The following is a 25,498-nucleotide window of genomic DNA, read 5'->3' as shown; positions in this document are numbered from 1 at the left end:
CAGGTGGTCGTGGAAGGCTCTCAAGTCTCACCTCTCAGGTAACCTGTGAGCGTACTGGAAAAATTCAGTACTACAAGACCATACTGTAGTGATCAAGCAAGAACCAGGTCTCACATACTATTTTTGCAACACACACACACAAAGGCCTCACCCACTATTTATAGAATTTCAATACTCTGGATACACCCGTTTATTTGCCACAACCGGAAAATTTGTACAAGAACTGCTATTTTTCTAAGTACTTACATTTAGGCAAGCAAATTCATACAGTGCAATTCACCAGACTGCAAGAGGACTGCAATGCCTCAAAAAAAAAATGCATATCATGGCCTCCCATGGCCATGTCCATATCCAATGTGATCCTGGGCATTACCATCCGTACACTAAAGTGGACAACAACAAGCACCATATCTGAATGATAGAGCCAAAACAACGATAGGATCTAAGGAATACTATCCAAAAGTAACTGTATTGAATTCTTTCCATGCCTCCTGAAAAAAAAAGGGAGATATTGTGTAAATTATTTTACAAAAATCCTGATTTTTTTCACTGTCTCGACTCTCAATGAGAACCACAAGAATCACACAAGGTGTTTTACATTGTAAGAAAATCAACTTGAAAAGGAGAAATAACACCTGCAATCCGTTTAATATCCAAATAGGTACAAGCTTAAAACTTGGCTGTTAGTGACTTTTAATGGATAGCATTTGAGATAATTCTGAGGACCACTTCTACATTAGCATAATTCCATAAGGGAAAAAACACAAAACGAAACCTCAGTAAAACAACATGATACCAGATCTGCTACAAAACTATACCATAAACTTCACAAATTTTTTGCCATCAACTCATTGTCAATCAGAAAAAAATATTTGGGATAAATCCAGAGTACCTGTAGAATGTCAAAAACCTTTTCTGCTATATACTTCTGATGCATAGCAGCTCCTCGTTGTTGCAACTTATCTGGATGAAGGCATAACAATGCCTTCTGATAGGCCTTCTTAACAGCTGCTCCTTCAATTATATCAACAAGGGGGACTGGTTTCCATCCACTCTCAGGCCATAGAACCTAAGGAAGCACGAGAAGTTAACACAAAAAAGAATAAAAGCACAGTTGTCACGATATCATACTCCAAAGTGATCAACAAAAATAGGAACAATAGAATAATTTTGAAAAGGTAGAAAAAAGAGGTAATGGATGCAAATGTGGGTTTAAAAGTTGAAATATTGCTATTAGAAACCGAGTTAGTATATGTGGGCACCCCAGGAAATATATCGTCCATTGTTCAACATGACCAACACATGTATTTGGATGAGTGGGATCCATACACGCATAAATAGCCACTCATCCTTAGTGTGTCCATAATCACGGTTGACACCTTTCATTATATTAACCACGATGCCGAGTAGTAAGAGAGATATTCGATAGAATAGATTGTCAGTCAACTTCAACCAAAGACATGCTCGTCAAACCACTCGAAGGCGGTGACCAAATGTGTTATATATCTCAGGGGACTTGACCAAAACGCTACATTCCACGATCATCTCAATTACTCAAAAACTCTTACTCATGCTTAGCTAGTCCCCAGGAAAAGCGACTAACCTCACACTTTCATTGCAAACAATTGATAGCATATACTTCCTCCGTTTCATAATGTAAGACTTTCTAGCATCACCCACATTCATATAGATATAAATGAATCTAAACATATGTGTGTGTCTAGATTCATTAAAATGTATATGAATGTAGGCAATGCTAGAAAGTCTTACATTATGAAACAGAGGGAGTACTATGAAATCACATGCAAAAGATGTTCTTGCACTCACATATTGTAGTGTAGAAAGCAATGACCTAATATTTCCTTCTTTTCCCTTTGACCATTCCCAGATTTTGGATTCAGAAATCTACATTGAAATGGGCAAGAAAGTTCAGAATTGGAAAAGAAAGGTAATGGGAAAGGAGTGACAAGTTGCCACACCAATTCATGTTGTGTGCACTACCTTTATTTGCTCTTTTTCCTCATTATTACGAAGAATAAAATCTTCAGAGACATCCTCAACCTAGTTTATAAAACAAAACAAACGGATATATGCAATTATAAGGTTAGGCAGATAATGTATACAAACAAGAAACAAAGGCCAAATGACAAATAATTGAAGCAGCTTTCAGCTTTGGTCGACACATTAACTGGGTTACAATGATCTGTTTAATGGGCAGACAATTTTCGAATTTGCTTAGACCTAGAAGCATATAACGACTTCACAAGTATGACATACCACACATTCTTCAAGATCTTCCACTGGACCTTCCGCAAGATCTGTTATCTCATCTACCTTACATTTTGTTTGGGCATCGCTTGACTCTAGTAAGCAGAACAAGAAGAAATATTGTATATGTTATTCTTGAATATTACACAAGCAACACTAGTTTCAGAAAACAAATGATGACACCAAGCATACAAAAACATGATCTTAAAAAGGAACTTCCAGAGAAAAAAACTAGCAGAACATGAATAAACAATTCTACCGTAGTCCCATAACTTCAATGTGACTGTTGCAAATATAACTAGCAGAAAGTCACTGAATGATTAACACGAGCATCAAGAGGTTAAGAATGACATGCGTGAGATTTTAAGACTAGCAAAACATGGCAATGGTTTTACTGCTGCAGTTGTCTGAAGAAAGGAAAAGAAAATATCTTAATTCATTCAAAGGTATGTATATCTTACCATCAAAAGAGGGAGGTGTAACTTCTTTTCTTCCAAAATCTGCCTTTGAATCCATTTCATTATCCACTGTAAAAACCGGTATCTCCGTCCTGTCTTGTGCTTCGCTGATCTGGAACAAGTCAAAGATTAATCCAACAGGTGTACTCTTCTTTCTAATATAAAACCACCTATCTTGTTGAAGACAGTACTCACAAAAGAAAAACAGACTTCTAAGAAATTGATCAGTATTCAGAGAATTATCCTGGTCTAAGATCAACTTACTGGAGAGGGTACAGGAGGGAACACATTCTGCTTGTTCATATTGGCTGTTCTGACATTGTCATCGACCTCCGAATTGGATATGCTAAATTTATCTTCAGGACCACTTTTGCTTCCGTTTTTCCCACTGGATGTCCAATCTCGTTTGCTCTTCGGTGAACTCTCAGGACTAAATATTTTCATGAAGTCCTTTACTTTTCCTTTCACTCTGCTGCCACGACTTTTCTCTCCTGAAGGTGACCGAGAACTTTTAGAGCTGGGGCTAGCTCCTAATACATTGTTCTTTGCATTATTGGTGTTATGTTTTGTTCCTGCAAACAAATCACATCAGCTTCAATACATTTATTTATAGAATTGCATTAAAAACATGCAAAGAAGATTTCATAATATTCATGCAAAAAGACATGCTCTTTTCTATATGACAGTAAAATAATCTGATTGAAAAACAAAGAGATCTATCCACTCTTCTTTCCTTAACGACTGCAAATGACCCAAAAAAATATGTTTACAACAGATAGCTTTGATGTCAACGCTACCAACAATATGTTTCGATAATGACATGTGGATGTGCACAGAACTCTAAACAAAAGGACACCTGATTCTTCAGATTTATCGCCTAGCACGTAGTCATCAAAAGCTAAAGGAAGGGCTCCATCCTTGGTTTTTAAGAGTGCCCCTAACGAGACATCTTTCCCAGATTTGTAGTCTTCGTAATCAGTCTGACTCTTTGATGCTCCAGTGGCAGTTGACGTGCTATCTTCTTCATCAATTAGGTCCATACCTTGCACAATCACTTGAGGGAAACTCCTTACTCCAACAATATCACCAGCATTTTCCTGTGCAGTAGTTGGCAATACCAAAACGGCACCTTTCCCTCCCCACTTATAGAATGAAAAATGGAACTTGTTATTGGCAATGCTACTTTCCAAGCTAACAGGAGTCCCTTCGTATTCACTGTCCATAGAGCTGACATAATGGGAGGTGTCCTTCTTATCTCCACTGTTAGAGCGAAACCGGGATAAGAAGGGATAGCGATGCCATGAAAAAGGATTCTTTGTGGAATCTTGTTGGGGTGCCCCTTGGGCTAGAAAGCTGTTCATGGATGAATTAGGTGAAGTTGGAACACTGTAAGCATATGATATTCCATCATCGTTTTTGTTGGATGTATGCCGAGATGGAGAAGTAGGGACAGAACTGTCCAGGCCTCCGTTGAACTTCATGGAGAAGCTGAAACACGTAGATATGAGTAAAATCAAAACAAATGTGGAAGTAAAATGCATCATACAAAAAAAGCAAAACGTTGTGTAATCAGCAGTTGTGTGCATGTCTAAGTGGAACTAAAATTCAGAACATCTGATCAGATAATAGTAAGTAAATGTATCATTTCTCTGCATTTAAGTTTTATGATCGACAAGTAACTATTCATCATTCATGAATCATGAGTTACTTGAAAACTAGAGAGTAATCAACTTATCATTATCAAAATAGAGGAAAGGGGCACATTTGCTAAACAAAATTTGTCCTGGCTAGAGAGGATTCCATAACAAATCAATCAAAATAGAGGATAGGGGCACATTTGCTAAACAAAATTTGTCCTGGTTAGAGAGGATTCCATAACAAATCACTACAATTGTTCATATCACTTCACTGAAAAACTAGGTAGCAAGCCAGGTAGTACCTCGAATGCAGGCGGCTGGTGGAACCGGGTGAGGCCTGCGCACCAAACACATCCAGATCCCCCGCCGCGCCTACCCGCCTAGGTGACATCGACTCGCTCCCGGCGAATATGTCCTTGTAGAATTCCTGCCCGAGCTGCCTCCTCCGGTCGGAGCTCGTGCGGTCCCCGAACACGGGCCTCTCCTCTGCCCCGCTCCTCCCCTTCGTCGCTGAGCCGAACGACGAGTCCATCGACGAGCGCCTCAGGCTGTCGTGCCCGGACGAGCGGCGGGGCGGGCCGCCGAAGACGTCGGCGAAGTCGACGTCGGACCTGCTCGGGCGCTCCGCCGCCGCCATGCCGCCCTGCCCTCGAGGCGCCGCCGCAGCGCAGCGGGAGATTGTTTCGAGCGGGCGGTCGTCGAGGAGGCGCGGACTTGTGGCGGGGAGCGGCGCTGGGAATTTCGAGTGGCTGCGGTTTTTGCGGCGTCCCAGCGCGGCCGGCTGCCTCCATCGGCGGCCCGGATTTGCTTGTCCGTTGCGGCGGCGTTCTCCGCCTCACACAAGTAGGGTGAAAACGGTTCTGAATTTTTCCGGATTCCGGACCTGTTTTCGAAAATGGAATCAGCCGGTCGGAATTTTTTCGGATTTTCTCAGAAACGGAATCAAAAACGGAAATATTTTTTCGGAAACGGAATCAAATATGATAATAGCAGTTTCCGTCGGAACTCGAAATCGGTCGGAAAAATTTCGGAAAGTTTGTCGGAATTTCCGAAGTAAATAAAGCCCGTCCAAATAGTCCATAATTCCTCCCCAAATTCCCGCCCAACCCAAGTCCCTATGTCCCTAACTGACTAACCCTACAAAGGCTAGAGATGAGAGAGACAGATCTAGAGAGGCGGCGCATCCAGCCTCCAGGGGGTCGAGCACGCCACCACCGACCGCCTGGCTGCCGTCCTCGGCTAGTGGGCTCCTCGCAACCTCGCCCCCGCCGTCTCGCCGCCCTTCCTCTCTCTTGCTCCGTCCTTGCCCCCACCATTTTCGCAGCCGCCACCACCACCGACGAGGCGACGACGCCGACGCGGACGACGCCGATGACGCCGGCCACTGGCCACACCGCCGACAGCCTCACCACCACCGATGCACGACGCCTCGCCTTTCAGCAGCCATTAGCCCAGCAGCAGCAAGTGTTCCTCAACCTCCACGGCTCCACCTCTATCACTCTTTGTTACTGTGTACGCTCTAAGTACTGAAATATTGATGAACTGATATGTGTTGCTGATATGTGATGATTGATGACTATGTAGTATGTACTGATGATGGAGTGAAAGCACTAATAGTTTATACCTTGTACCATAGTGTTTTGCTGTAATTTTTTTAAATATTTGTTATGCAAATTATATGAAGTTTTAGAAGAATATATTTGCTGTGGAGCTCAGTTTGAGGGGTTTTGTATTCCGATAAATTTTCGTTACCGTATCCACGCCGGTTCGTTTTCGCTCCGTTTTCGTTTTCGATAATATTCGTTTCCGTTTTCGTTTCTAGGGTTTCCGGTTCCAAAAGAATATGAAAACAAAAACGATAAATGTTGTTTCCATCTGTTCCCGTACCGTTTTCACCCCCTACACACAAGTCATTTTCGCGGCACGCGGCCGCGATCTCCTTCAGGAAAAAGAAAAAAGAGAGAGCCTAATTTCGTAACAGGCCCAATCTAATCGCCGGCCTACTGCGTCACTCCTATTTGGGCCCAAAGCCCATCTCGAGAAGAAACCCTAATTCCCCTTCGTCTATATACAACCCCCACCTTCAACGACAACTCAGCCGCCTTCCTCTCCTCGTCGTCCTCGACACCGCCGCGGTGGCGGCGGCCGCTCGTGTTGCTCCTCGCTATGTCTGATTTAGTTCGTCTTTCTAGATGTTATTGCTCATGTAGGTAGTATTATTTCTCGTTTGTTTCAACTTTCAAGGGCTGTACATGTGGTGTTTGATCTTTCTCGATGAAGAGAGTACAAGCAGACGGGCGGTCTGAACTGATGCCATGTTGATATGTCTGCAGTTTCCATGCCTTCCATCTGGATTGGCATCCGAGGGAAACCATCACCTCTATTCGGTCTTCTTATTTCTTCTTCCTTTTATACGCAAATTGCTTTCTCCCTTGAGAATAGGTGCTCTGATGAGGATGCTTTATTATTTCTATGTCTGGACATCTGAGATCAATGTCTATGATTGTATTATGCATCATTCTGAGCTCTCAACAACTTGTTTTTTTTGTTCTGTTTTTCTCTCTTCATATCATACTGGCGCTTAGCTTACTTTCTCTTCAGATTGGTTCCAAATCACTGGAGACAAAGCGGGTGCCCATATCTACACGGTTAACTTACCAACCCTTTGCAGCAGTTTGCATTGCTCTGGTGTCAAATGGTTTAATCGAAATGTTTTTCTTACAGACGTGTTTATTCAAGTTTTTTTTTCTATTTATGAATACCTGAATCACGTTTTCTTCCCGTCGGCAAGTGATGTGAACATTTATATGCTATCACTCAATGGAAATTTCCATGTGTGGACCAATAATCTCCGCTTATTATCTGATGCCTTCATGTAGTCACAAATTGTTGCTTCTTTTTTTTTCTTTCGAATTGCCCGTGGCCTCATTTGTTGCAAATTTATGAATCTTCGTATAGGTCAAATGGTGGCAAATGATGTGAAAACAATCTTATCCTACACACTGAATCTTTGATGTGTGGACAAACATCTCCGCTAATTATCTGATGCCACTCATCATGTGTTATGTTTCCTCATCGAACTGTGCGTTGTATCTTCTTGATATTATCTGTTGTTTGGGAGAAATAATGATGGTTGGGCACATTCCCAATTTATCAATTTGCTAAGTTTGTATATTCTCAAAACCTTGGAAAACATTTGCTATGAAAAAGTTGTAAGATACGGTGACACTGGATTGGCAAAGTTTGGACTGGCTCTGAAGTTCAATATTTGCAAATTTAAGTGAAAATTGTGGACCGGAGGTAGTAGTATTGCTCTGAACTTCAGCACTGCAAATTGAAGTGAAAAAATGTGGACTGATACCGAAGCTGTTGTACATTGCTAACCTGCCCGAGAGCCAGCTAGGCTTGCAACTATTCTGTTGGTGGAGAAGCAGTTGGGCCTGCACTTATCTGGCCCAGTTATTCCACTGATCAAACTGTCATGGAATAAGTTCACCCGAGATCCCTTAACTTAACAGCGAGATTTTTTGAGGTCTCTTAACCACAAAACCAGAAATGTATACACCTTAATTATGTAAAACTGTCCAAAAAAAAAGTCCCTAGATAATATAGACGTCCGGTTTCGCTGACGTTGCATCCTAGTTAGCAAAAAAATAAAAATAATAATGTGGGACCCACATGTAAGTGAGAAGGAAATAGTAAGGGCCCACTTGTCAACATCATCCTCTTCCTCTCTCTTTCTTCTTCTCTTTTCCCTTTTCTTGCCGCAGAGGGGAGAGCTGCAGCAGTCGCCGCGACGGCAAGCGGCCGGAGCGGCGGCGGCGGAGAGAGGAGTCGGCGGCTGCGAAGCAGGCAAGACGAGCAGCGACGGACAAGCGTGGCTGCGAATGCCGACGGCGGACAAGTAGGCAGATGGAGCGTTGGAGAGCGAAGCAGGCGGCAGGTAGCGACGGGCGAGCGCGGCTACTAGCGGCGACGGCGGGCGAGCAGGCACGCGGAGCGGCGGAGAGCGCAGCCTGCGGCGGGCGGCGGCCGCAGCCACCTGCAGGCCGTAGCTCGACCCTTCCCTGCCCATTCTCCCGCTCGCCGCCGAGCCCCCTCCCGGCGCTCCCATCGGCGCACGCGACCACACCGGGACGCTGGGGAGCCTGCAGCTGCTGATGCTGAGCGGCCTGCAGCTGCTGATGTTCAGCGGCGTCGGGCTGCGTGGGCAACTGGAGAAGCACGGCATCCTCCCATGTTGGACCAGCCCATGGTCGGGCAGGGCATGGTGGACAACCCCATGAATCCGGTTGGCTAGCTAGCTGCACGCAGCGTGCAAACTAATTAATGGGTGTTTCGTTACGACAACGGCGGCGGCCGGAGGCAGATGAGGTAGCTGGGGACGGTGCCGCCGAAGGAGCGGACGCCGAAGGCGATGCGTCGGCTGGACAGACGCGCGTTCCGTGGCGGGTTCCGCGGCGCGTTCCGGAAGCAGGCGAAGCGGCAGCGGAGCATCGACGGCCTGCCCATCCGCCTGCTCGTCGTTGAGGCCTCTCCCGGCGCTCCCATCAGCGCACGCGTCCACCCCGGCCGCTCTCCTCCGCATCCTCTGCCGGTGTCGCGCCGAGGAGGTGCGCGGCGCCGTGGAGGCGGCGTGGCTGGCGATAGCGAGTACGCCGTTCGCTTGCTAACCCGCCGTAGCTCCAGATGGGAGAGGCGTGCGCCGGCTGCCGCTCCCGCCGTCGCGGGCGGTCGCGCCGGCCGCCTCTCTCCCCTTCTCTGGCGCCGGCCGCCTCCTCTCCCCCTCTCCCGCTTCTTCCCCGCGCGCCGCAGCGCCCGCTGCGCCGGCAACCACGCCCGCTCCGCCGTCGGCCGCCATCTTCCCGCCTGCGCGTGAGAGCTGAGAAGTTGAGAAGAGAAGAGAAAAAGAAAAAAAAAGAGAGATGTTGGGCCCACATCATTTTCTTCACTGACATATGGGCCCCTACATGTTTATTTAAATATTTTTTGCTGATTAGGATGCCACATCATCAAAACCAGCCATGTATACTGCCTTGGGACCCACATTAGATGGTTTTGTAAAGTTGAGGGGCGAAGATTTCTGGTTTTGCGGTTAAGGTACATTAGAAAATCTCGCTGTTAAGTTGAGGGACCTCTGGTGAACTTATTACTGTCATCTTTTCGGCCACTCAACAAAGTGGCCGTACTTATACTCAGGTATGCTGAAACTTGTTTCGGATGATGCAAGACGCCAATATTTATCAGGTGCATGAGTGCATCTCATCAACTTATTGGAGAAAAAACACCCATACCTAGAAGGGGCATATGCTTATATGAACATAAACTCTGTTGGGCTTGCATGGAAGATAGTACTCCCTCCGTTAAAAAAAAAAGAAAGTAAACTCTGGGTTTCCGTGTCTAATTTTAACTGTCCGTCTTATATGAAATTTTTTTATAATTCGTATTTTTATTGTGGTTAGATGATAAAACATGATTAATATTTTATGCGTGACTTGTCTTTTTAAGTTTTTTTATAATTTTTTCAAATAAGATGGACGGTCAAATGTTGGACACGGAAACAGGGTTTATCTTTTTTGAACAGAGGGATACTCCGCTTGAAGGAGCATTGATTCGCACAGGACCGATCCTATGTGACACGACAGCTAACCTCGAAACTCCAGCATAGACAGGCACTCCAATAATTCAATAAAGGGAAAATTGCAAAAGACACCCCATAAGTCACTTGAAGTAGTTTGATATTTCACCCTATAAGTAATTTTGTTGCAAATGTCCACCCACATACTCAGTTTTGTTGTAAAAACCACCCCGATAAACACATTTAACCAAATCAATATGATTTCATAAAATGTGAGCTGTTAATGTGGTCTTTACTAAAATTAAATACTTCCAGAGTATTCTTCATACTTTTTTTTTGAGATTCTACAAATAAAATTGCAGAAGAGAGCTTAAACGTTGTCGCACGGAGTTTCGCTATATGAAAAAAAAAAGTTCAATCAAATATAGAAAATAAGTCTAATGCAAACACTTGGACAACATTGACTTGGCTAGCTTAGCTTGTGATAACCGTACATCAGCGATATCAAAATGATTTGATTAAGTACGTGTATGAATTAGGGTGGTTTTTGCAACAAAACTAAGTAGGGGGTGGGTATTTGTAACAGAATGACTTGTGCGGTGGAATGTCAAATTTCAAGTGATTTATGGGGTGGTTTTTGCAATTTTCCCTTCAATAAATAATAGGGTTAATTGGATTCATGCCATTAAAAATTTGCCGCTTTCAAAATATATCATTGATATTTACGTATTTGTAACGATGTGATTGTTACTTATTTGAATCTCAGTGGTGCCACTAGGATACGTATTTTATGTGTATTGGACGAAAATAGCCTCATCTTCTACCTCTCTCTTCAGTCATCCTATCCACTTTCTCTGTTCATGCTCCTCTCAGACCCAAATCCCGTCGTTGGCGATGCCTTCCCGCTGCTCCTCGACTGCGCCGACGAAGTTGTTCCCGTTGAGGTCGAGCTCGGTCCACACCGGGAGCGCTGTGAAGATTGCCACCGAGCCCCAACCCCTAGATCCGCAGCTTCACGTAGGGCACCACGAGGAAACCCAGCGCAGCGAACACACTGAGGAGCACAACCGCGTCGACCACGGCCATCGGCAAGTGGTCACAGAACGCCGTGGGTGACCCGCACGACGACGACCCGGTCCGCCTGGATCGGGAGGAGCATGCCACGGCGGAGTCCACCGCCCTGCTGTGGTGCTCGAACGCATGGAGGAACTCGATTAGGCTGCAACAATCCGCCATGGCGCCGCCGTCCCCCCCCCCCCCCCCCCCACCCTGTCGCTCGCTCGCGCCGCTGTGTTTCCTCGTCGTAACGCCATTGGCATGCCGACGCGCCCCGGCTCCACCCGGACAGCGCAGCCGCGTCGTCTTGCAGGCCAACCTTCCACTCCAGCAGCGTGTCGGCCAGCTGCTGTGGTGGCCACGGCGAGCACCAGCAATAGCAACAGTAGACGGAGGGCGTGCAGTAGGCGGAGGGCGGCGTGTCTCTGAGGAATTGGCGATATCTGGCAGCGGCGGTGGGTCAAGGGGTGGCGCCCGGCGGCAAGGAGTGCGTAGGACTCCACTTGCTACCACGTCTGCGCCACCATTTAGTCCCGCCATTCAATTCAGATGCCGTGGTGCTGTGGTGAAGAAGATGAACAATATGGACAGAGAGGAGAGGACCAAGGAAGAAGATGGGGGCAATTCTGTCCAGAAAAATTAGAAAATGTAGTTAAGGGATAAGTAGTAGCATATACCCAATAATCAAGAAATTATAATGGCATGGTTATAAATAGTTAAATACCAATGGTATATTTCAAAACAAACAAATTTTTAATGGCATGAATCCAATTAACCCATAAGGGCAACTCCAATAAAATGGCCAAATGACTTGCCAAGTTAAATTTTAGCATGGAGAAAAAATCCCCTCCAACAGCCTCTCTATCATGTTAGCTAAGCTATCTGAATGGCTAAATCGCACCCCTCACTAGCTAAACTTGGAGAGTCACTCTCCTGGCGATTCGTGGGCCCCACCATTCGCCCTCCCACCCCATCTCTCTCTCCCCATCGCACCCACAAGAAGGCAGCGACGGGAACCGCACGACGGCGACGGCACGGAAGAGCGAGGCGCCGGAGCCAACCGCGCCGGCCGCTGTCGGTGCGGTTGTCCAGCCGCGCCCGCCGCCGCCGTCCGCGACGGCTAAGAACCGCACGACGGCGATAGCATGGAGGAGCGAGGCGCCGGAGCCAACCGCGTCGGCCATCGCCGCCCGCGCCGTCCCCAGCCGCTCCCGCCGCCGCCGTTGTCTGCGCCTACCGCCGTCCGCGCCCGCCACCGCCGTCCCCAGCCGTGCCCGTCGCCGCCGTCCGCCCTCCCACGCCGTCCCCAGCCGTCTCGGGAGTGCTAACGGGAAGAGGTAGAGGAAGAGAAAGAAGAAGAGGAAGAGGGGGAGGAAGATGAGGAAGAATGGGTATAGGGGCTGATGTATGGGTCCCGCTATTATAGACTCAAAATAGAGAGGATGTATGAAGAAATTGCTGGAGTAAATAACGAATGTGACTTGACAAATAAGATGGAGAGTTGGACAAATAGACATTTGGAGAGTCGAATTTAGAGACTGTTGAAGATGCTAAAAAGAGGAACAGCGAACTGCTGGAAATCGGGTGAAGGCGTGCTAGCCTATCAAGGCTGATGCAAATGCACCGTGGTTCTCATGCCGCAGCCTGGAATCCGGTATTGACCCCGCCTCTCGTCGTACGATCAGATCACGAACCAATGGTGAAGAGTGGAGACCCGGAAGACCTTCCCCTCTCCGACCCTATAGCACCCAGCTCTACATCCACTTGGAGAACCGCTACACGAACGCGACAAGCATGCCCGAACAAAACACAGGCAGGTCGAGACGGACAGGTCAGGGGCCGCATCCGCACGCACGCACGTACGCGCGCCTCCTGCTCCGATCAAATCCACCGCAAGGCGCAGCGTGTTGCAGGCTGCAGTCCGGCCCCGGGCCGCGTCTGACCAGAGCTAGCCGCAGCGCAGCTTGCGCTCGCTCGCTTCCGCCGGGTTGGGTGCCGAGCCAAACGTAGGCAGTCCATGTGGTTTGTGCTGTGGTCGCGCGCGCGCCGCACGGCGAAACGACGCTGCGCAGGACGCCCCGCCGTGCGGGTACACGAGCTGAGCGATCTCTGCGCGCTGCTTCAATTCGTTCGGCGAGGTTTCGTTGCTGCCCCTTTTTCTGTCCGCGGCAGAGTTTGGCGATGGCGCATCCGTACATTCATGTGGAGAAGATCTGCTCGTATGAGGAGATCTTAGGACATGCGTAACGGGAGCTTTAAATTTCGAAATCTCCCGCACAGCTGATGCCGCCACCACCTGCCGGCGACACGGAGCGGTCCGGACTCCCCGATCGCCGTGCGCCCGTGCGTTTTGCGTTAAGCGAGCCGTGGACGGCGAAGCACCCCTGAGATGGCAAAGGTAGGAAGTTGCACGATGCCACGCATGCTGACACAAAGTAATACAGTAACAGTGGGCGACCAGGGAGAGGACGTTGAATAGCGCAGACACGCTTCTCCGTGTCACTGTGTGTAGGCACAGACGCCACAGGGCGATCGGAGAGTACTGCAGCTGATGACAGTAGAAAAACAATCTTCCGAATACTGTCAAGCAGACTCTGGCCCAATTTTGTGTGTCGTGCACGAATCCAGGTACAAGCTGCATGGAAGTATGGAAACATCAGTTGCGTGGGATTCTCTGCACCACCACTCAATGACTGCTAATTGTAGAAGCAAGCAGTACTTGTGCACATGATGCTGATGCATATCAGGTGGCAGCCTCCACACGAATAGTAGCAGCAGCAGCAACGGCAACTCACTGGCCTAATGTGCTCCAGCCGCGAATTTTTAGGCAGGGGTCAAGGTTAGAAGAAAAACACTAACCCGTTGAAGGTGGAGAAGTGCAAGTACTGAAAAGTGTAAAGTTCTAAGCACAAATCTCAAAGTATCATATATGTTTAAATGATAATGTGAAGAAGCAAAGAGAAAAGAAAAAAAGAGTTAACCAGCACACAAACTTTACAAAACAAGATAGAAATAGAGTAGTTGAACCAATTTATTAAAGTGGGCTCGTTAAGCTCATGAACTAAAAACTTAAATTGACTCTATTTATTAAAACTACGAGTTTAAGTTGATCGAGCCAAACTCAATACAAGCTCATTCGAGCCATGTGTTTCGAGGTTTTTTTTTTATTTTCTCGCCCAAACATGTAGAATGGACGTTGATACGAAAATGTGGAATATTAGTGTTTAGAATTGCTGCCCCCAGCTCCTCCGGCTCGTTTCTCACGCGCACGCTTTTTAAACTGTAAATTATGTTTTTTTTAAAAAAAAATTCTATACAAAAGTTGCTTAAAATTCATATTGATCTATTTTTTTAAAAAAACTTAATTAATTATACGTTAATGGACCGCTCCGTTTTCAGTACACACCGTGCGTGTTGGAACCCATCGTTCCGAACACTTGCTTTCAACACGTTAGTTCTTCGTCAACGGAGCTCGTTTACGATAGCACACTCCACACAATTGTCCTACAGATAATCCTATTATTTCAGGATGGTTGCAAAACTCCAAAGGTACCGTCAATATCACCGATCACTTCCATTCGGCCATTTCCCACCCAATGACCCAGTTCTACACAATAAAACCCGGACCCCATTGCGCCGGTTCCCGACTTCCCGTCCAACCCACAACCTTCGTCCGCACACGTTTCCCGATATATACACAGACACGGCGAGCCATTGCGCCAATATCCGCCAACGCCACTTCCCCCGCACCTTACCGTCCACGCCACCGTCCTCCCTCCCGGACTCCCCGCAGCGTTGCCCCCTCTTCCATGGCCAAGCGTCTCTTCCACTCGTGCCGCTCCCCCTCCGCGGCGGACGCCGTGGTCACCTCCACCACTACCCTCCTCGCCACCGACCACCCACCTTTCGTCCCGGGCAGCTGCCCGCGCCGTGTTCCCCGCCGCCGACCACAGCAGCCGCCTCCGGGTGCATGTGCCGCTGGCTATGCGGCCGACGACCTCACACCGGCGCGCGGGACGCCTGCGTACCGCTGGCTTAAGAGCTCGCAGTGGCACGTCATCGAGGCCGCCGGGGTCACCGACGACGACCACACGCCTCGCCTCAAGATCGACGCGCGGCGCCGGCTGCGGCGCTCTCGCCGCCGCCTGCACCGTCGGGCGGACCCCGTCAGCGGGTCGTCGGGGGACAGCGGGTGGTTCACCAGCGACGAGGACTCGTACGCGAACAGCTGCGGCGTCGGCGTCGGCGGCGGCGAGGCCGAGACGCTGGTGACGTCGACCACCACGGAGTCTTCGTCCGGCGCGAGCGGGAACTGCGGCGGCAGCGGCGAGGCGGACGGCGTAGTGGTGGCCGGGAGCTTCGCGGTGGTGAAGCGCTCCGACGACCCCCGCGCCGACTTCCGCAGGTCCATGGCCGAGATGGTGGTGGGGCGCGCCATCTACGACGCCGACGGCCTCGAGCGCCTCCTGCGGTGCTTCCTGGCGCTCAACCACCAGCGCCACCGCCGCGACATCGTCGCCGCCTTCGGCGATGTGTGGGAGGCCGTCTTCTCCAACCCGACGTCGTCGCAGCGCCGCATTGTCACATCCGACTCTGCGATCTGCAAGGCTGCAGCAACCGTGTCAAACCGTCGTAGAAAACAAACATGCATAGCAACGGACTAGGCCTATTACTGTACTCGTAGCTGTATCTAAGATGTGATTATGGAGAGGTAGTATGAGTACGTGTAGACGGATGTACATTAGTACTGTACGAGCAAATTTCTTTTTTTGGGTTCGTGTCTACGGAGCCTTTCATTTCTTCCATGCCAGTTCTTTGTGGTAGGGCAATGGATCGACGTGACTCCGATGTGATTTTTTTTTAAACGAATCGCAGGAGACGGGGTGGAGTTCTATTGATACAATTTGAAAAAATTACAAGATTACAACACTGGAGGGTCGTAACCAGGAAAAAGAAAAAATATTCCACCACCCACACATCGACAGCTCGAACACACACCGACAACTCGAACACACAAGACCGGAAGAAGGCTAACACCGGATCGACCGCCACTAAGCATGACTCCGATGTGATAGGGACGTGAATTGGTATGCATTGGTACTGTTTCTCGATGTCAATCCATTTCACCCCTCGGAATTCTAGGCTATTGTTCTATGAAGGGGCACTGTCAAGCCATCTATAGCAAACAAATGTCATGAAAACAGAGGCGGATTTCGACCGAATTCTACAAGTTTTTTAATTTCTTCGAAATTTCTATAACTCACACAGGAGAAACCATATTCTCTCCCGGTTCACAACCCCTTTACTCCCGGATAGCGAACTGGCCGGATAGCGAATTGGGAGGGAGAATCTGTGACTAATAGCGGTCTTTCTCTCCCGGTTCACAACCCCTTTACTCCCGGATAGCGACTGGGAGGGAGAATCTGTGACTAATAGCGGTCTTTAGTCACGGTTCAGATACCTGGGACTAAATATACATTAACCGGGACTAAAGATGGTAGCCGTACGTGGGTAGGGCTAGTCCCGGTTGGTACTAGTCCCGTTGTTGTTACCAACCGAGACTAAAATTCTTTTTTCTTCTTTTTTTTCAATTGTTTTTGCTATTTGCATATTGATTTCGCGCCAAACTCAAATTGACATTACAAACTCATCGATGAACAAATTCGAACATACTCAAATTGATATCACAAAATCACATATCGAATGCTTATCACAAATCAAATTGGCATCACATATTTACATATCAAATGTCTCGCAACACAAATTCACAAAATCGTCATGTATTAGAATAGCGAAAAAAAATCGTCACATCGCCAACACCCACCACCGAATCGCACGTGGCCAGCCGCCGCCGCCCGCCGCCTGCCTCCTCCCGCCGCACCTCCGCCCGCCACCGCCGACGCGGCTCCGCCCTCCTCCAGCCGCCGAGCGCCGCGCGGCCTTCCGCTGCGCCCCTCCGCAGCGGCCGTTGGCCATCCGCGCCGCCGAGCCACCGCGCGCCCCTCCGCGCCGGCCGCCGCCCGCCTCTCTCGCCCTCTGCCCTAGTCCCCAAGCGCGTCTGCAATAGAAGAGAGAGAAAAGGGACCGGCAGTGAGATGATAGAATAGAGAGAGAAAGGGAGAGGATAAGAAAAGAGAGAGAATAATAAGGGAAGAAGTGGTTGCTAGAGGATAAATGTTAGGGATTATATACTCTACGGTGATTTTTAAGTCCCGGTTGATGGTTTTAACCGGGAATAAAAAGAGTAGGTGGGAGTAGGGGGATGGACACGTTTTCAACCGGTATTAAAAGGGACTAAAGATCATAAAATGTCGGGGGCTTTTTAACCGGTGCTAAAGATGATTTTTAGTCGTGGTTATTTTTGGAACTGGGACTATTATGGTTTCTGATCGATCCAGCAAAAATAAGTTCTCCAGCAGTGTCATAAAAGTACTAAAAACTTCCATAATTTTGAATATAATGAAATAATCTTAATTATTAGTAGTAACTCATTACTTGGTTTACTTGGTTGCATTTCTCATTTAGGTTATGTCGAGTAATTAATTAAGCTGTTCGTACTCGATACTTCCTCCTTCAAACATATAACCATTTCTAGAGTTTTTATTGGGAATAAAATATCCAATATAAAAGAAAATAATAGACAATTGTGATTGGTCGAGATTAGAAGGTGGTGGAGAAATTAAATGTTGATTGCTTGAAATAGAAATTAACCGAATAATTAATTATTTTTTATCAAAATTTACACACTAGAAGCCGGATTTTTTAATCTACAAATCCATTTACATCCATTGTCTCTCTCCTCTGAAAAAGCCTAATTCCCTTTTTTTTCTTCTTGATTGCGTCGAAGTTGCCCTACTCTTCTTGCCTTGCGGTTTGTTGGTTGTTTTTGCAAACCTCCAGCAAGTTCCTCCTCTCTTTTTTCTCTTCGGGTGGAAAAACAATCGGCCGAATTTTTTTTTTAAGACGGGAGAAGGTTAACGTTACATATAAGTAATATAATAAATTTTAGAGGGATGTGACACTTCCTATTACTATGAATTTATACATGCTCCTATAATATAAGTATTAGTTTTTTTTAAAAAGTTGATCAATATGATTTTTTAAGCAACTTTCATATAGAATTTTTTTAAAAAAAACGTATTGCTTAGCAGTTTAAAAAGTATGCGTGCGGAAGAGGAGAGAGGTGAGTTGAGAAAAGAACTAGTAAAATAAACCTAGCAGCTAGTAAAATAAACTTTAAAGTTAATCTAAAAAGTGTAAAACTAAAATCAGCTTAGCCAGGCCGAGAGTTTGAGATGTTGAAATGACGAAATTCCGTTCGAAATTCGACGCAAATTAAGCGAGCGCCACGCATCCTATAGGAATCATTTAGAAATCGACCTAGAAAGGCCTGTGTATAGAAAGAAAGTGAAGCAGTTGATGTGATATGATTTGATGCGACATGCATAGTCTATAGAGATGCAATGCAAGCAATGGGCATTTGCCAGCGTCTGAAGATCTCAAAGCGTCTTTATTCACGCGCGCCCTTGACCTCCTTCTGTGCGGATTCCCTGTTTCTCGCTCAAATTTCCAGTGCTGCTCGTTCTTGCGTGTCGGAGAGCGCATCCCGCATCATCATACATCATGGATTGAGCCAGGTATCTTTCTCCCAGCAAAAAGAAACGGACATGCTATATTTATGGCAGACACAAAATTAGCTTGATCACAGTTGGTCAATCTGATCCTTGGATATTATGGAGATTGATTTAACGAACGTTTGATTTGCTAAGTCTGTATTTATTCTATCTCTCTGTATTGAATTTACATTAGCATCTCTTCTATTCATATCTACTTACATATGTAATTTTAAGACTTACATTGTAATGCACTAAAATTACATATGTAATTTTATGACTTACATATATAATTTTAGAACTTACATCGTAAATACACTAAAATTACATATGTAATTTAGGGACTTACAATGTAAATACATGCCGACTATTTTTTGGTAAAAAATATGACGCCATAAATATAGTTACTCTCAAAAACACTGCGTTCGTAGTAGTAGTACTCTACAATTTCGATCGTGCTGTGCTCGCGACGAGAGATCGAGCGGCATCGAGCAGTAGTGCCGCTTCTCGGCGCGGCGGTGTTGTTTGAGCACTCGCGCGCGCATTTGGCCACGGACAATGGAGTAATTCCGCTGATAGGACGGGGAATTGGTGATCGCAGATCGAACGTGTTTAAACGAAATGCATCACCGTACTGTAATATTCAGGGTACGTACTACCATTTATACGATCAAAATCTAGACGTGTGTACATCGTATGGTGATTCGATCCCTTTTTAAACCCTTGTCAGCACTCAGCAGATCATATAATTCTACTCGTCGGTCGCTCTACTGAAATGCTACAGTTTAAGCCCCGCGAAAAAAAAAGTGCTACAGTCTAAGCATTAGCTAGTCTGTCCGCACCGAATAAGATACTCTATGTACAGTACTAGTATCGGTTTTCATCGTCTGATGGAGTAGTTCGTCACGGTCCCACGCATATTCGAATTGTGGACTGTGGTGGATTATGGTTTCACCTCCTGTTGACTTTAATTGTTTCATACTGTGATTGATATTGTCCGCCGAATTCACTAACGGTTTTACTCGAAATCTTAAATTTTGAACCAGTCCATAACACTGGTTGTGTTTAGTTTCACGCTAAAATTAGATGTTCAAAGAAACTAGAATGATGTGACGAAAAAGTTGAGAGTTTATGTTTGTAGAAAAGTTCGATGTGACAAAAAAATTAGAAGTTTAATGAAAAAAGTTGAAATCTAAATAGGGCCACTATTCCATGATCTAATGTAATGTGCTCAAAGATAAGACATGTTTTTTACTAGCAATACATTCGTACAGTGCCATTTCTAATATGGACATACTTTTCCATCACAAGTGCTCCATCTATCCAATTGGAGCATCGGATGGAGCCGCAGCCGGCCGGCCGGCCGGCCAGCCTTTACGTCGAGACGCAGAATCCTAAAGATGATGTGCATTGCCGCACTGATAGCAACGAGGAAAGCGGCGACCTGAAGGCATTGCAAGGGACCCATAAGCTTCAACTTAACAGTAGACCTACCAGCATGCATGCGCCTAGGCATTCAGATCTACTAACGGAGTAGCAGTACTCGTGTAGGAGTGAAATTTTATTATTTTCTGAATTTTAAATTTTTAAAAATAGACCATCTCAATACTTATTTAGAAATTTGAACATTTTTGCCACATCACCCTACCTAACTCGACGAAACAATATTATCATGTCACCAATAGTTGGTGTGACAGTTTTGTTTTTATCTTGCCATATGTGGATGATGTGGCGAAATAATTTTCCCACGCCAAATAGAGTGGTGTAGCAGTATTGTTTCTCCACGTCACTTTTGTTGGTGTGAACAAAAAGGTTCATATTTGGAAATACGTTTTGGATGATTTAATTTTGAAAGAGATAAGTCTATTTTACATCCTTAAACTCTTATGTTTGTCTAAAATACATCTTAAACTATAAAACCGGATATTTTACACCCCCTAACTTTTTATACCGTGTTGTTTACCCTCTGAATGGTTTTATAACTTGGTTATGGCCAACGTGGCGCTGATGTGGCAATCTACTCGGTATCAAAAATATAAAAAGATTATGTGTTCCACATGTCACTCTCTCATTCTGTCTTCTTCTGTTATCTCCTTCCCCTCTCACTTTCACGCAACCAAGCCTAGGACTCGCCGGAAGCAGAGCTTGCGGAGTAGGAGCTGGACGCATCGCCCCCAATTTCCACATTCATCAGCCACCGACTTCCGTTTTTTCATCGCATAGCCCGACCTCCACCAATGCGCTCATTTCTCCTCCCTCCCTCTACTTCCCCGCCATTGAAGAGGACGGCAAAGCTAGTCCCCTCGGCTGAGATCAAAGAAGACAGGGTGGGTACAAGTTCGGATAAGATAGAGGCGCGTTTAACCCTCTACGCGGTGGATGCGGCCACCGACCTACTCGTCGATCAATGCAAGGGCCATGGCACTGCCATCGTAGCGGAAACAGATATGGACGCATGCAGGTTATCGCTAGCAAGCTCGAGCTCCCCTTCACCCTTCAAACAATCGATAAGCTCCAAATCCCCCTCCCCCTCCTGTTCCCCCTCCTGTTGGCCAACACAAGCTCACGGTTCATCTCCCATTCCGGCTGCCGTCTTCACAGGGATGACTTCTAAATGTGGTTGTGCCGCTCGAGCTCTCCCTCCGACCAACTCCTCACTCTCGATCACCATGCGACGACGACGCTCCACAAGGATGACTTCTCCCCGTGCTGGCTCCGGTGAGGTTAGCTCGTGTTTCGTGAGGGATACGGTGACGACCTCCTCGATCTCTCGCTGCTCCAGCCGCCACCCTGTTGGATCCCGTTCCCTGCACCTTGTCGTGGGTATTTAACTTTTTGCCACTTTTAAGATGTGACAATTAAGGATTTGTCACTCGCAATGTATGACATGTGAGTCCAGTGGCAAATAGTTAATTATTCCCCTCGTCGTGGATGCCGATGTAGTCCCCACGAGAAGGGGGTGGGAGGATGGCGGGGACGGAGCTGATGGTGGGAGGGAGCTCGCCGGCTTCGTCTGCTCCTCAGCGAACTTAGGGGGAAAGATGGGATCAATGCAGACATGGATTGCAAAACCAGTCTAAAACAACTATAGGGTGTAAAATATACGGTATTGATACTTTGATAGTTGAATACTTGCATGGTGTATTATATACAGTTTTATAGTTCACGGTATATTTTAGACGAACATAAGACTTCGGGGTGTAAATTGGACTTTTTCTTTTACAAAAAAAATTAAAAGTTTCAAAAAATTAGAAACATCAGTGGTAGACCACAGCACATGGTTGCCTACTGGCCTTGAGGGTTCTTCCCTGATTCGTGTGGAACAGAAAGTGGTTGAAGATGCAATTGTCCCTCCGAATTTTAGGAGTTCTGTGACTATCCTCAAAAGAGGGAAAATCATCATGTGATACGGCTCGCTTGGAGAGCATCATTTATATGGGCAGCATTTTTTTACATTTTAGACATTTTTAAAAAATTATTTTATAAATAGTTTCTTAAAAAAGTTGTGAAGATATACTTTTTTTTTCGACGCCAACATTACTGAAGTTGTGCTCCCAATATGACGGTGTCAATGGCATTAGCTTTCTTGGATGACGAGGGATTGGTGTGTCACGTTGTACCACGATGGCAATGACGTTAGCGCCGAGAAAATACTATATTTCTAGAATAAGTTTCCTCAATAATTTATTTGTAAAAAAGGTTTGTTAACATGTCTAAAATATAATTAAATATAAAAAGAACTAGTTGATATGGATGCATACCATATATGGATATGGTAGTTTAATTTCTAATTCCTTTATCCCTTAAAAAATTATCAATCCTGGTTATGAATCCAAACATAGTACGAATTGAATTTTTTAAACAGAGGGTGCTTTGTGTTTTCTTTGGGCATGTTTAGCACAACTCTTACTCCAACTCCATCTTTCCTGAAACTGGAGCTCAACCAAACAGTTTTAGCTACACCTAAAATGGGAGCGGAGTTAGGTAGAGCTCTCTAACAAAATGAACTGGAGAGATGGAGTTAGGTTTAGGCGGCTCTAAAACTCTACTCCGAACCCAACTATGAAAGCAAACTTTAGGAGTTGGAGCTTTATCAAGCAGGTCCTTAGTATACTCTAGCACACATACAGGTTGTGCTTTTCTGTTGGGGCATACTATTTCTTTGCCGTTACTAAGTCTCTATTTCTTTGCGTTACTGTCGGTACACTTTGCACTTTGTAAACTTTCTGAATAAAAAAAACAAGAACGGCGAGAGAAAAGAGAACAATTGAGTTGAAGTGAGTTAAAAAATCGCTTGTTATATGTTTCTGCTTGCAGTGTCACATTAGCCAAAACAGCCTACAATACTATTTTGGGACTATGGGCCAGAAGCCCAGAAGAAAGACTGCTAAACATGGGAACATGGGCCAGATTTCGCGATCTTAAAATAATTCAGAATAAGTTCATCTAAGGTCCCTTAACTTGTCAACGAATCCGATTTTCGTCCCTCAACCGGAAAAACAGATACAACGGATCCCTCAACTATCAAAACCGGTGTAGATTAGGCCCCTCGGTGGTTTTGATGGCGGTTTTGGCTGACGTGACTCCTACGTGGCTAATTTGACTTGCTCTTCATCTGATGTGGCATTGACGTGACGCTTACGTGACAATATGATCCAGAAAAATAATAAACTTCGCGGGACTCACATATCAGTTTCACACATAAATTAATAAAGAAATGGTGGTGCCCACGTGGCCCCACATGTCATTCTCGGCCTCCTCCTTCCGCCTCTTTCCCCGCCTCCCCTATCTTCATCTCTCTCCGTTCTCCTCTCTCCAGGCGCCGGGGAGGTCCGGCAGCCGGCGCTACGCCCGCGGCGGCGGCGCAGCCGAGGGGGCAGAGTGGTGCAGCGGCGGGCGGACGCGCGGACGGAGTGGCGGCGCCCGAAGCCGGCGGGGCGGCGGAGCCAAGCGGAGAGCGCCAGCCTCGTCGTCGTCGTCTTCCAGCGCGCCACCACCCTCCACGCACGCTTCGTTGAATTTAATGAAATTTCGTGAATTTTATCATCTCTTGCCCTCTCCCCGCTGGCTTCGCGCGCCGCCACCGCCCCGCTCCGCTGGCTTCGCGCCGCTGTGCGCCGGCGTCCTCCTGCCGCACGTCTCCTCCTCGTCGTCAGTTTGGGCATCATCATCATCGTCAGCTTGGTCAGGAGCAGCTTCGGATTTGGCAGCGACTACAGAAGCCGGCGCAGGCAGCTCTTGCACCGCACGCTCCAACCCTAAAATGAATATAACCCAGTGAAAAACTACACAAGCACACAATGGATCGATCGATACAGGCTCACGACGACGATCCGTGGCGCAAATTGCTCAGATCAGGAGAAGAAATAATTGATCCGCCGCAGGATTACAGTATCAGAAGCAGAAGTAATTGATCAGCACACGATCGATCTATACAGGGTCAGGATTACTACCTGCAAATGAACTTATTCCTAACACTAATAAAGTCAAAAGAGAAGCCCACCACCTCTTGGCTTCCGCCCAGCCGGCTTCGGCCTTCGGGCGCCGCCGCTCCGCCCGCGCGTCCGCCCGCCGCTGCCCCACTCCGCCCCGTCGGCTTCGTGCCGCCGTCTGCCCGCCGCCGTCGCCCCGTCGGCATTGCCGGTCTCCGCCGCTGCCTCCCGCATGTCCGAGGAGAGGGGAGAGATGAAGAGAGGGGAGGTGGGGAAAGAGGAGGAAGGAGGGTGGCGGGGGCCACGTGGGCCCCACCATTTCTTTATTAATTCATGTGTGAAACTGATATGTGGGTCCTGCGAAGTTTATTATTTTTCCGGATGAAATTGCCACGTAACGTCACGTCAATACCACATCAGATGAAGACCAAGTCAAATTAGCCACGTAGGCGCCACGTCAGTCAAAACCGCCATCAAAATCACCGAGGGACCTAATCTGCACCGGTTTTGATAGTTGAGGGACTTGTATCTGGTTTTCCGGTTGAGGGACGAAATCGGATTCGTTGACAAGTTAAGGGATGTTACATGAACTTATTTCCAAATAATTCGGCCGAAGAAGAATGGGAACATGGGCCAGAGAAGAAAGACTGCTAAACATGGGCCACCCGCGATCTTAAAAAATTTCTGGGGCCCAAGAAGAAAGAGTGCTAAACATGAGAACATGGGCTAGATTTCGCTCAAAACATTAATGCGGGGAGCGTGGATCGAACACGCGACCTTTCAGATCTTCAGTCTGACGATTTTCGCAAACATTTCTAAAGTTAAATCTGATGATGAATCGACTCGGTAATTCACATCCTATTGCGCTTGGGTGGTCTTAGATTGAAGTCTCAGGTCGATTGAAGTATCAACTCTTATCGGTAGGGTTGTTCTTCCAACACAAAGTTATCCCATTAGCAAGAAGCCAGTAACGACCCTGATGAGTTCATGCACAAAATTCGATTGCATGGCTAGCTAGTCCTCATCATAAAGATCGAATGACGTCACCTCCGAAACTCCCTGCAGAGATCGATGCCTGCCGACCTATATGCGTCATGGCAATGCTTGCTTTCCCCAAAAAGAACGGCGTGCTGGCCGGCTGCCGTTCTGGCAGCTTTCAGTGCATCCCCCACGTACGTATAGATGCGTCGTCTCTGAAATGAAACGTAACGGCTCACTTCGTTCGATCGCCTCCGTTTTTGCGATATAGTTGTATTGTTGCGCCGTCTAATCCATTTAATGCTACAAGCATGCACGAATTATACGGTGTACGGAGTACAATGCACTGCGCATGCACTTCCACGTCGTGGACATATACGTACTGATCACTCGTGGAGTTGAGGTTGATTGCCACTGTTACATCCACAGATGCATGTGAACCTGGATATATCAGCTTACACGATGAGTAACCTGCACG

General features: G+C 46.8%; 3 protein-coding genes and 2 non-coding genes across 5 annotated transcripts; 3 read left to right on the top strand and 2 right to left on the bottom strand.

Annotated features, from left to right (window-relative positions):
* Positions 1-120: 120 nt before the first annotated feature.
* On the bottom strand, positions 121-5,165 carry LOC127765621 (J domain-containing protein required for chloroplast accumulation response 1). The gene is made up of 9 exons (XM_052290564.1): positions 4,666-5,165; positions 3,583-4,214; positions 2,991-3,298; positions 2,730-2,838; positions 2,278-2,363; positions 2,002-2,061; positions 1,828-1,905; positions 893-1,069; positions 121-491 (listed from the first exon to the last, which is right to left on the bottom strand). Exons 1-9 carry the CDS (start codon positions 4,998-5,000, stop codon positions 453-455), a joined length of 1,824 nt encoding a protein of 607 aa, XP_052146524.1. The 5' UTR covers positions 5,001-5,165; the 3' UTR covers positions 121-452.
* A 1,980-nt stretch (positions 5,166-7,145) lies between these two features.
* Positions 7,146-7,236, top strand: LOC127769180 (small nucleolar RNA R16). The gene has a single exon (XR_008016745.1). It is a non-coding gene; the product is annotated as a small nucleolar RNA R16 (small nucleolar RNA).
* A 92-nt stretch (positions 7,237-7,328) lies between these two features.
* On the top strand, positions 7,329-7,416 carry LOC127769179 (small nucleolar RNA R16). Its single transcript, XR_008016744.1, has one exon. It is a non-coding gene; the product is annotated as a small nucleolar RNA R16 (small nucleolar RNA).
* A 7,249-nt stretch (positions 7,417-14,665) lies between these two features.
* LOC127765626 (transcription repressor OFP7-like) lies at positions 14,666-15,709 on the top strand. Its single transcript, XM_052290570.1, has one exon. The coding sequence runs from the start codon at positions 14,807-14,809 to the stop codon at positions 15,659-15,661; it is 855 nt and encodes a 284-aa protein (XP_052146530.1). The 5' UTR covers positions 14,666-14,806; the 3' UTR covers positions 15,662-15,709.
* Positions 15,710-23,253: 7,544 nt separating this feature from the next.
* LOC127765630 (uncharacterized) lies at positions 23,254-24,327 on the bottom strand. Its single transcript, XM_052290572.1, has 2 exons — positions 24,117-24,327; positions 23,254-23,868 (listed from the first exon to the last, which is right to left on the bottom strand). Exons 1-2 carry the CDS (start codon positions 24,274-24,276, stop codon positions 23,654-23,656), a joined length of 375 nt encoding a protein of 124 aa, XP_052146532.1. The 5' UTR covers positions 24,277-24,327; the 3' UTR covers positions 23,254-23,653.
* Between the last annotated feature and the right edge of the window lie 1,171 nt (positions 24,328-25,498).

The sequence above is a fragment of the Oryza glaberrima genome, chromosome 3, assembly GCF_000147395.1.
Source record: "Oryza glaberrima chromosome 3, OglaRS2, whole genome shotgun sequence".
NCBI classification, from domain to species: Eukaryota; Viridiplantae; Streptophyta; class Magnoliopsida; order Poales; family Poaceae; genus Oryza; species Oryza glaberrima.
Note: the sequence above shows the minus strand (reverse complement) of the source record. Positions and strands in the feature narration are given on the sequence as shown.

What these genes read in the sequence shown, in the direction of transcription:
- LOC127765621 (XM_052290564.1), bottom strand. Translation starts at nt 5,000, where the DNA reads ATGGCGGCGGCGGAGCGCCCGAGCAGGTCCGACGTCGACTTCGCCGAC. An exon ending in ACCAGCCGCCTGCATTCGAG is followed by an intron (nt 4,215 to 4,665) that starts GTACTACCTGGC and finishes TACGTGTTTCAG; the next exon opens with CTTCTCCATGAAGTTCAACG. An exon ending in AAGATCTTGAAGAATGTGTG is followed by an intron (nt 2,062 to 2,277) that starts GTATGTCATACT and finishes TTTATAAACTAG; the next exon opens with GTTGAGGATGTCTCTGAAGA.
- LOC127765626 (XM_052290570.1), top strand. Translation starts at nt 14,807, where the DNA reads ATGGCCAAGCGTCTCTTCCACTCGTGCCGCTCCCCCTCCGCGGCGGAC.
- LOC127765630 (XM_052290572.1), bottom strand. Translation starts at nt 24,276, where the DNA reads ATGCGGGAGGCAGCGGCGGAGACCGGCAATGCCGACGGGGCGACGGCG. An exon ending in GGCTGGGCGGAAGCCAAGAG is followed by an intron (nt 23,869 to 24,116) that starts GTGGTGGGCTTC and finishes TATTCATTTTAG; the next exon opens with GGTTGGAGCGTGCGGTGCAA.